The following is an 11,982-nucleotide window of genomic DNA, read 5'->3' as shown; positions in this document are numbered from 1 at the left end:
TTCTAAAGATAGCGATCTTAAGAACGTGCCTCTAGGCTTGAATTCTCTTTTCTGAAATCCTGTTTTAACTAGGTTGGTATAACAGTTTCTCCATTTGCTTTGGAAACAAAAATCAAGCGGGGCCTAGAAGCATCCCTTCAACCGATGGCGCCTATCTTACCAACCTTGGCCTATCATGAAATCACCTGCTTTTTAACCTGCATATATACATAATGGCCATCATTCTTTGTTCCTACACTAGCTTGTTTTGGTTGAAGCAGCCACCCTCTTTCCATCTTCACAACATGATGTATGCATATGGAGAGGAAGCACTAAGATGTTCCTTCCACCCCACAGAAGTCATAGTTGGTATCTGCGCTCTTTGCTTGAGGGATAAGCTTCTCATTCTAGCATCCAAACAAGGGAAGTATACATCATTCAGAGATACATCTCCAAGAAAGTCATCTTCCTTTCATAAGGTGTTCGCATTTGGATCTATTCTTCGACATTGGAAATCTGATGTTGCAGACATGGATGCTTCTACCGGTCCTGAAGGTTCACTGGTTTTCATTTTCCTTTATATTTGGTTCAATTTCAGCTAATATACTGCTTTCCATGTTTTATCTCCTATATCCTAGTATATATATTTGGATTAAGTCCAAGTAACTATCTCCCTGGGCGCAGGGGGTATGCCCACGGAGTTTTACGCTGCCAGGATCGAGACCTTAAGTACGGCAGGCAGAGCCAGTGCGGCTAGATCTCTGATCCTGGGGGTGGTTTCTCCGTCTAAATATCAAAATGTAACTTCGTCTGCCCATCAGAGCTCTTCTTATCTGGTAGGTGCAACTCCTGAATGTCATCAAGTTGACAGGACGTCATGAGTTTGAAACCCATGGGTATGCATCCTTTGCCTCTAAGCTGAGTAGACTCTCTGGCAGCAAAGGGGATCTAAGGTTTTAAGCCAATGAACTTGGTGATCAAGGCATTCTTCCCTAGTTATAAAAAAAAGGTCTCTTTTAGTCTGAGAGGGTGTTGCGTATTCTCTCCGGAACACGCACTGTACAGTGCATGTTCCGGGGTCCCGGCGCTCAGTCGGGCATACGAGTGCACCATACACCCACCTGCAGGATGTATGGCGGTGTACGACGCACCCATACACCCGACTGAGCACCACGCGACGCTTAGTCCAGAACACACATTGTAGCTATAGTGCGTGTTTGGGGGGACATATAACCTGCCCCTTTTAGTCCTGACAACAAAAAAAGGGTTAAAAAAAAACCTTAGGTTTGCTTATCCAAAACCTGTCATATATGCTTGGTTGATTAATTTAAATCCCTTGTCCAACTTTTTACTTCATGGTTGAAAATTGGTGTTCTTCTAATCCATCGTACAAATCCAATGGCTCAAAGTGATGCTCATTTTTTACCTACAATCCTCTTGACTATTTTGAGCTCCTTGTCTGGCCATGATACAAGCTTCCCTACTTGTGTTTTGAACTTTTAACCTTGAAGAAGTTGGACTTAATTAGCAAGTCATCTCAAGTTTGGTTGATCGATAGTCTTTTATTATTATTATTATTATTATTTCGATGATGAGGAGAAACAACTGTTATGCTTCAGACGTCCAGTCACAGTCAAGAGGTGCCACAGGGATCCAGAAAGGAGGTTTTGCAATTTTTGGTTCTGAATTCAATCTGGATCTGCCTCTCCATGCATTTAGCTGTTTTGGATCCAACCTGTCCGCAACCCTATTGACCTTCACCCTCTTTCAGCAGTGTAAAACTCCAAGGAGACTCTCCCAACCCACCGAGAATAGTTTCCTGTTGGCCTCAACCTCACGGTAGGAGTCACACAATCACTCTCCACGTCCTTCAACTTGAATGCCTCAAGGCGACCTACCCTTGTGGGACCACATCCAACCATATTAAAGAAGCAGCCTGAATTTTTTGTGATTAATAAGAAAACCATTTCGGATTTTGATTATTTGTAACTTTTGAGATGATCTATTTGTTAGTTAGTTACTCAAAAGTATGGTTCAAATTCTGCATATTCGTATATATCTATCAAGTTGGAGAACAATGGAGCAAGCCCACGGTTCTCCTGGGAAGATGACCTCCCCTGCAGCCACAGTTCCAACGAGAATAAGACTGTGGTAGATCACACTAGACCACGTGTCATGCTGAGGTGGCAAAATGGGATTGGGTACCTTTTCCAGCTTGTAAGGTGGAATAGGTCAAGCAAGGGGAGCAACTTTCACATGGAAGGCAAATCAGCAACAGTTAAAAGCAAGAAGTGAGTATTTGCACATGTATGGTTTTTGAATAGTTACCATAAGCGCCTCCCTAAGGGCGGAAGTGTGCTTTCGAAGCAAGAAGTGTTGGGGAAAACTTGCTTCCCATAAGTGTGCTTCCCCCTCGCATCCCTTTTGTTTACTATTCGATTCAAATCGCTTCTCCCTCATTTTTCCTTGTTTGTTGTGTTTTTTATGCTATTATTTACTTTTTCGCTTCCTCCTTGCCTCTCACTCACTTTTCCTCACTTTCTGCTCGTCTCTCCCTTGTTTTCTTAGTGTTTTCTTTTTTGCTTCTCACACGCTTTCACAACCGCTTTGAAAATAACTCCTGTTTGGTGCTTCTTATTACTTTTTAACGCTCTCTTTTCCACTTCTGCTTCACCCATCGCTTCTTGTATCCATTTCACTTCTTAGTAACCCAAGTTCTTCATTGAGGTGGACAGACAAGAAAAAATACCAAATAATATGGAGGGTGCATGGGGCTCCACTGACTTTATTGGTAGCCTAAGACCCGTCGATGGGAGGCAAAACTAGGTTTCTTAAAAAAAGTGGTTTTGCTTTCAAACCTGGTTTTTGGCAAACTTGGTTTGCTAAAAAATAAGTTTTTTGTGTTTAGATGATCCAAAAACCCCCACAAAATTAAGAAAAAAAGCAAAAAAGCAAAATAGGTCCACCGTATTCCGGCCAGCCACCTGCCAAAAAATTGGCTGGACTGGTGTTGACCTGCTCAAGAGGCACTAGCTTGGTCATATTCTGGTGGGTGTCTGGCTGGAAAAAGTCAGAAATGCCAAAAGCTTAAAAAAGGAGGAAAAAACTACAAAAATAAAAGAAAAAATATGCGGGTCATTTTTTGAACTACCACCAAATGGAAGATGGCCAGGCTGGTTGCCCTGGTTAGGAGGAACCAGCTTGACCATTTTCCAGTCGATAGCTGGTAAAAAATGACAAAAACTAAAAAAAAAATAAAAGTAAAATAAAAAATAAACCAACAAATTTTCAACTGGAAAATGGCAAGGCACCAGCCTGCCTAGCTGCTAGAAAGTTGCCAAAAATGTCACAATTTAAAAAAAAAAGTAAACCTGCCCTTTTTTGGCTAGCTACCATCCGGAAAATGGCCGAGTTGGTTTTGTAACACTTGAGATTTTTTATAATTTTTTGAGAAATAAAAGATAGAATTTATGTCTCAAATTTGGTTTGAATTTCAATTTGTGTTTGAATAATTATAATTCTAATATTTGGATATTAAATTAGATAATTACATTTTAGTATTTGGATATGCAAATGGATCTCAAAAATTGGAAATAGGATCCAGTGGTGGGACACCTATTGGGTGTGAGACCCTCTTAGAAAGGGAGTCCAAAGTTGGATGGACTCAAGACAAGTCAAGGCCAATCAAAGCAGATACGTCCCCACCTACTTTCCTAATTGCCCTACTTAGCTTAGTCAATAGGCTTATTTGTTTCCTTAATTAATTAGATAATTTAGTTAACTAAAATTAGCTTAATTATTTTCTTAGTGCATTGGGACTCCTAATTAACTAGGATTCATAAATTAGTAGAGATTCTAAATAGCTAAGATGGTTTAGAAGGTTTCCTTATTCAATTAGGAAATCTCATAAGGAAGCTATATAGAGTAACCTTTTTCCTCTTTTATCACACGCTCCTCCCTAATTCTCTCACTCTCTTTCTTTTTTACTCTCTTCCTCTTCTCTCCCTCACACCCCTCTCTGAAGAAGGATGCCATTGACTTCTGATGTAGCAACAATTCCATTGGTGGTGCACCTCATGGGAAGGAAGATCAACCATACCTTGTGGATGACCATTGTTGTCTAGGTAAGTGTTCATCTCCGTGATTTTTTTCAATGACCAGTTGTATTAGCTGATCATATTTATGGTTTGGGTAGTTTTTACGTTTTAGGTCTGATGCAAGGTCTATAATTTGGCCTTGGACAACCACCATGTCTGTTGAGAAAGGGATCTACGATCTCTTTCATGTTTTAGAGGTGTTTTGAGAGATCTATGTTATGGTTTGAGGTTCATTTTCATGTGTAGTGTTTTAACCAAACAAAATCACATCAAGGTACAAGTTTTTTATGTTTTCAACGTGTATAGGGCTTAACATAGACCAATCAAATATTGATCCTTGTTTTTATAGATTGTGTACCGAGGATCTAGATTGGATTAAAATTTTAAAACTCTAATTTGACTTTTGAAATAGAAGATTTTGATTTGTAGTAAAGAGCGAACATGTTCACTTTGAAAAACAATTGATTTTGGATGTTAGATTTATGTATATATTCTGTTTTTGTATTTACAACATGATTCCATGGTTGTATGCATGAATCTGGTATGTTTTTGATGGATAAAAAATCAATGGATATGTTTTTTTGATGTTCTTGTTGAAATTATGAAGTTCTTATTTGAATTTTGTGAAAACTGTATTCTTTTCTCCGACCAGTTTGAAAGATAAATCCATTTCTCCCAAACCATAGACTCAAAAATCCTAAAAAATTGTGAAGATATTTCTGTAAACACCCCAAATTTTCCTCATCCATTTTCAGACAACCCTTCTCGTGCAGTGCCAACCCTGTTAGGTCATTGTAGGAGTCAAACCTTGAGTTAGTTTCAAAAAATCACCATTTTACCCACTTTTATTAGGAAAATTACCATTTTACCCCTAGGACATCCCGGACCTCAGTCAGTCGGAGTCAACCAAGCACATCTGGTCAGTTCACTTGAGTTCTGAAACTCTAAAACCCAGCTCATTTCAGTTCAATTCAATTCAGACCCTAATTTCCAGTGTCACTCTAGCTCGGTAGGGCTTGAAAACCATTTCTTCAACCATTTTGCAAATTTGATCAATTTGAATGCTTTTTAAACTGGTACAGCTGCCAATCGGGGTCTAACATTCAAAATTCTTCATTCAGGGTCTGCATTTCGCATAGCATTTCATGTCATTTTTCATCATTTCATATCATTTCTTAGCATTTCATAACATTTCATCACATTTCATCACATTTCATTTCATTTTCAAAGTCCAGAACTTCAGTTTTATAAATTTCAATCTAGATCGAGTTTTAAAAGTTTTCAGAAATCAATTTCAAATCCCGGGTTTCCAAAATTGACATTTTTACCCTCAAGAGTATAAATTTGGAAATATTTTCTCAAGAAAAAAAATCTGGATTTATTTCAAACTCAAATTTTCAAATTCTACGTTGAATTTGCTTCGCAACGGGGTATTAAACTTCAAAATTCGAGCTCGCTTTAAAAACTGCAAAAAATAGCTTATTTTGTCCAAAATTTTTCTAAAAAGACTATTTTACCCCTCTAATCGTCAAAATGAATTTCGAAAATGGAATTTGGACCCGCTCTGAGATGGCCCATCCATTTGCATTTTCCTTTTTAATTTACATATAAAAAGAAAAAAAATATAAATCTCTTTTATCTTATTTTATCATTTTCTTTTTATTTATTTTATTCTCTTTTTTTTTAGAGGTGGAACCCACAAGGGGGTCGACCAGCAACCCTCTCCCTTCCTCTTTCTTTCCTTTTTTCTTCCCCCTTTTCCTTCCTTCTTCTTTTTTCTTTCCTTTTCTTTTTCTTTTTCGTCCCTTTCTTCTTCTTTTTTTTTTTCTTCTTTCCTTCCTCCTTTCTTTTTTCTCCAGCCCACTCACGTAGAGCTCCCATTCCTTCTTCTTCTTTCCCTATTCTTTCTTTTTCCCTTTTTCCTTCTCTTTCCTTTTCCCTTCTTCCTTTTCTTTCCTTCTTCCCTTCCCTTCCTTCCTTTCCCTATTTCTCCAACCATTCACGTAAAACCTCCTTCCTCCCTCTCATTCCTCCCTAATTAAGCCCTAAGTTATTTCTATTTTCCCTAAGTTCAACAATCAAAACACCATACGTTGGCTATACCTTCTCTCCCTTTACATCCTCTCTTTCATTCTCTTCACCTCCTTACACAACAACCTCCTCCATTACCATCCCACTCCAGCCTTCATCAGCAGTCCAGCCTGCAACACCATTACAGCTTCAGCCACACCATCTTCAAGCTCTAGCCGACATCCTCTTCGCAGCAAGGCAGCCACCTCAGCAGCCGTCTCTTCCAAGGTCGCACCAGCCAGCATCACTCCCGTTTCAAGCAGCCACCAAGTAGCAGCTCCACCACCAACACTTTCAAACTGCAGCAACTCCTCTCCATCAAGGCAACAGGCTGCCTCCAGTCATAGCCTACCTCCAGCCGGCATCCAGCAACCATTGTTGCAACTTCTTCCAAGGTCGTACCACAGTTCTAGCCACCTGCGCCAACCTCTCTAGCTGCCGCCTCCATTGCAGCCGATCCAAGGTAAGTCTATATTCACCTCTATGCTGTATTGTCTTCCATTAAAACATCATGGTTCTTCTTTTAGGATGATAAATTTGATATAAAATCAAGTATGAAAATGGGCTTGTAGTCTACCTTATGTGATTAAAGCTTGTAGAGAAAGGGATCCATCCGAGAGGTGGGTTGGATCCCCTCTCATCAATAGCACATATTAAGCAAGGTTCTACCACTCTCTGATAGTTTTTTTTCTTTTTTATCATTTTGAGTAGATTCCATGTCATGAGCATTGCATTTAATTACTTAGTTTAGTTATATTTGTGATTTATCTTGTTTTAGTTTAGGCATCCAGTAGTCATTTCATGTTTAATTTCTCGTTGACAAATCTTGAAATTTTATTTGTGAGTGCCTTCATTTATCTATGATTTCCCATAAAAAACCCGGATGGATTTGGATTTCGGAACCCTTTTAAATCGATCAAACCCCAAAACTGGATTTTCCCCTTCTGGAATTTCCAGAATTCTTTTTAGCAGACCAAAAACTTCTGGGATCTCCTAGATGGAATATTTGAATTTTCCTCTAAAAATTACAGTAGATTCACGGTGGAATCTACTAATTTTATGAAAATTTTGAGATCTTTATAAGCAGATTTGACCTCTGTCAAAAATCGATTTTCCTAGACCCTTAAGAAAACCTTGATTTTTCTTTGTCAGGGTATAGACCGACCCTAATGTGTTGTGTCCGTTCAATCCATGAATTGTCTGTTGAAACTTTTAACACGAAAATTGTTTCTAACCCATTTCTCAAAATTTGGGATTTTTTGGGATTGTCCAAGTATTTTTCCCGAAATTATTTTTTCTGTCTGACAGATTCCAATATCCAGAAATTCCAGAGATTCAGGTCTCTGATAACAGTGTGCCCATTTCCAAACCGTAACCCGAATCCCAATTTTGTAAAAATATGAAAACTTACTCTGTTTGTCAGGGTCAGTTTTCCACAATTTCAGCTATTTTTTCATCTGTTTGCTATTTTTTCCACATTTTCTCCTGAAACCTCTCTGTTTGCCCTAAATCCTAGAGTCGCCGGATTCCAATCCGACTTGCCGGAGCTGTCTAGCTCCGACCATAGGTCAAAACCAGAATATGTAAAAGGAAAAAATCCTTGCCTTACTGTCCTCTGTCACCCCATAAAATTTGGGAAATTTTTATGAAAGTTTGATATCCAAAATCCAATTTAGAATCAGCATGTTAGGCAAAATTTTGATTTTTTGGGGTTTTAGCTATTTTCCATATTAATAAAATAACAAAAAAATAAGTTTTCGAGTTCCATTCTGTTTTTAAGGTTAGTCTAGGTGTCCATGCCAAATTTGTCTCAAATCCAAGTTTATTTGCTTAATATGTTAGTTTATTTTTAAATTTAGAGGCGAAAATCGAGTTAAATTTGATATTTTATGTTATTTTCTCTATTTTAGGGTTTTATTCATGTAAATAAGAATGTTATGTCATATTAGGGTTAATTTTAATCTCATTTGCATTTCAAATTCTCATTTTTGTAAAATTTATTTCAGAAAACCCTAGTTTCAAGGCCATAGTCTTGTTATTAGGGGCATTTTGGTCATTTTGACCTCAATTTCGAAATTCCAAACTTAAATTTTCCAAATTTTCATGCATATCATCATATTTCATCATATTATGTTTGATTTATTTCATTTAATTTTCAAATTTCCAAATTTTACAAAAATTCTTTTAGAAAACTCTGATTTCATGGTCATCAGGGGTATTTTGGTCATTTTGACCTCAATTTCGAATTTACAAGTTTATTTTCAAAATTTATTCGTTATTTCTCATGTTTATATTAAGGGGGGTATGATTCTAGGTTTACATCTTAATAATATCCGATAATTTCCCATATTTTCGGATAAATTCAGAAAAATCTACATTTCTGTGCTAACATGTTTTCTAGTTTTGCAGGAACATCCAATACGAAGACTTAGGTTTTATTATTTTATTTCAATTCAATGTAATATCAAATATAATAATTTGGAATAAGAATTACATTTCAGCTTAGAATAGGATTGCATTGCATATAGTTTGATTCCTGCAAAATTCCAATACCTGATGTATGATTCATGTGCATTTATTTCAAATCCACTATGGTTGACACGAATGGCACATGCACAAGCTCTTATGGAGTTTATAAACTTGGTGGGATTCATATTTATAGCCATAGTCAGAATACGAAGAAAACTTAGATTTATCATCTTCGTATTAGCCACATTCAGCCTACACTCTTAGGCTAACTTAAAAAATACACTGCATTTCTCCAAGTTTCAAAAGGATTTTCCCAATTCCTCAATGAAATATCTTTCAAATTCATGTTCATTCATTCAATTTGCATCATTTTCAAGCTCATTTTCCAATTCCATTTTAGAAACCAATTTTCCCAAGAATTTTCCAAGTCTTTCTCAAGATTGAATTTTCTCAGAACTATGAATTTTTAAGTGAGATTTCAAAGTATTTCCCAAGTTTCAAATCATGATTTCCCAAGATTTCCACATTTTTAATTCTAAGTTTTCAATCTCAAAATCAATTTTCTTAGATTTTCCATTTTCCTGAGAATCTATTTTCCATTCCAAAAGTCATTTTCCAATGAACTTCCTGATTTTCTCAAGATTCTCAAATCCATTTCAGAAATCCATTTACTCAGAAAAGCAATCCAAATCTCAAAATCGATTTTCTCAAAAGTCTAAGTTTTCTTGAGAATTCATTTTCCAATCCAATTTCTGATTTCCAATGAAATTCAATGATTTTCTCAAGAATTCTATTTTCAAGCACTTTTCCAACCATTTTTTCAAGTATATTTCAAATTTCCAAAGCAAACATCATATTTCTCAAACTTGCATCTTTTCAAAATCCCATAGCACAAGTTTGATTCTCTGTGCATTCTAGGAAAATAGAGCATGATTTAGATAGTTTAACTTAGTCAAAGCGCACATTTGATCCTTGGTTCAATTACCCCTGGTAAAGGCGCTAGGAACAGTTGAACCTCGTACCGACAAGCGAATCCCATTCCATAGAATTTTCCCACAAATTTTCAAAATGGAGGCGAGTAAATTTTCAAAACCAATTTTCAAAACTTTGGTCGAGTTTGACTCGCAGAATTATTTCTCTCACTCTCGCAGAGGGAGAGGGGGAAAATTTTGCGATGATAGCAATTTCATACATATGAAAGTATTCATAGTTCAAATTCCAAACTCAGATGAGTCGTAGATTGAGATATAGGCTCTCTTCAAGAGGGTACATAAATCATGTCCTGACAGTGAGTTTGTGGTGATAAAATATTTTTGTAAAAATCATATCTCTTAGCATACTCAAAATCTGGGACTAGGATTTTAAGGTGTATTAGGCTAGTTAACACACGGTTAAAATCTTAGAGGTCAATTCTTTATGGTTTGAAATTGAAAATTCATGAAAGTTAGTCCAGAATTTATATTTTTTTGGAATATATTTTGTTAAATAAAAGAAACAATAGATGTTACAAAATTTTTAACTCTTTGCTGGAGTCGAATTAAATTCTAGACATATCAATCCATCCATAATAAAAATTTCAGTATCTAATTCGTTTGGTATGATTTATAATTGATTTTTCAATTGAAAGACAAAATTAGACGACTTTTCTGTGAACAGAAAATAGTCTGTGTTACAAAAATTTTAATTCTTGATATGTAAGAGTTAAGGTCTAGGTTTTTGCCTATATGCATATAACACATGTAAGAACCTTATGTTAAAATCCAAAAGCCTAAATCATTATGTACAATTTATGACACAATTTATAATGACATGTAATTTTTGCATTATCAGTCCTGAATTAAGAGATTGTGTTTGAATACAGAAGATAATGTTAGAAGTAAACCAAATGGACATGTGATGGTTCCAGAAGTGAACCAAATGGAAATGTGATGGTTCTAGAAGTGAATCAGATGGACTTTGCGACATATTGTTAAGCAACATGTGGGCCTATTGAGGTTGTGTCCTATTGCAATATTTTGTGAAAAATCATATTAAATAAAAAATTTAAATTATATCATGATATATATGATGAAATACATGTTTGCACACATTGCCACAAATTGGCACATGATGAGTATACTATTGTGTTTGAGCAGGGAGATCCCTCAATCAAATGTTGTATGAGATGATGCACATGTTTGAGCTAGATATGGAGCTCATGTGACATGAGTGCATACTATTAATATTGTGGATCCAAAACCGTTCTATCTGGAAAGAACATATAAAAGTTAAAGGTGTAAAGGATACTTAAACAATGTGCTAATTTTAATCATTGATTGTCTTTTAAGAAGGTAGGATCCTTGGATGACTGTCATGCAGGACATAGTGGTACTGAACTATGTATTGTTGTTTTATCCACGAGCACGATATTAAGGCTTGTGTCCTTAGTCATGGTAGTAGAGAACATTTTTTCACCATTAAAACCCGTGAATGGTGTAGTTGGGCTTTAACTGTTAAGCGTTATTGGTATACCAAGCAATGTCATCTAGGGTGGTGATTTTCTGACGGTGGTCGTCTAAGGTAGTGATTCCTGATGATGACTTGAAGAACATGTGCATACCAGGTTAATAAAATACAAATTGTGTGTGAGTGAAAATACCCTTAGTCTTGCCTTATACTTCAGTTTTTGCCTATGAACAATACCCATAGAAGGGTCCTGAGAAAACTTAAATTAATTGCATGTAGCATGTTCATGTATTTAAAGGTAAATACCAGTAAGAAAGCTAAAAGTTAAATTATGCATTGGTTTATGCATTTTATGTCATTGCAAGTATATTTGAATGGTCTTACATACCTTAACATTTTTCTAAGGTTGATATTTGTGAAATTGATACTTTATGTAATACCGTTGGATTATGTAAAATTTTATACAAGAACCTTGGTTCCCGCCTATTGTTTAATTTTTCTCAAGTGATAAAACTCAAACATAGCTGAGTAGTGTGATGGCGGGACTAAGGCTAGAGAGGGTGAATCTATAGATTATGAGGATGTTTCTTTTCCTAAATGTTGTGGGGACATGTGAACTTAATTTGACGTTTGTTAAGTTTTTTGTTTGAAGTTTGAACTATTTCGTTTCAATAATGGTTTAAAATGAATGATTGGTTGGATGGTGGAATGTGGGTTCTGAATATGTAATGTACCTAAGATCCTTGGGATGTATTTTTGTTTTTTATATAAAGGGTTCTTATCCTTACTTGTGCCATTCATGAACTTAGTTCTAGTGGGCTAAGATACCCTCACGCTTACGCTCAGGTGGGTCTTCTAGTGCTTAGTTTAGTTGGAACATTGTCATCGATAAGGTCTTGCATCATTTACTTAAAAAAAGATT

The 11,982-nt window shown here is 36.1% G+C and overlaps 1 protein-coding gene across 1 annotated transcript; it reads left to right on the top strand.

Annotated features, from left to right (window-relative positions):
* The first annotated feature begins 212 nt into the window (after positions 1 to 212).
* Positions 213 to 2,274, top strand: LOC149847283 (uncharacterized). Its single transcript, XM_089993850.1, has 2 exons — positions 213 to 542; positions 1,993 to 2,274. Exons 1-2 carry the CDS (start codon positions 213 to 215, stop codon positions 2,272 to 2,274), a joined length of 612 nt encoding a protein of 203 aa, XP_089849976.1.
* Positions 2,275 to 11,982: the final 9,708 nt, after the last annotated feature.

This window comes from Nuphar pumila, chromosome 2, assembly GCF_984573655.1.
Source record: "Nuphar pumila chromosome 2, dmNupPumi1.hap1.1, whole genome shotgun sequence".
NCBI lineage: Eukaryota > Viridiplantae > Streptophyta > Magnoliopsida > Nymphaeales > Nymphaeaceae > Nuphar > Nuphar pumila.
The sequence above is the reverse complement of the archived record's forward strand: the minus strand, read 5'-3'. Positions and strand labels throughout refer to the sequence as shown.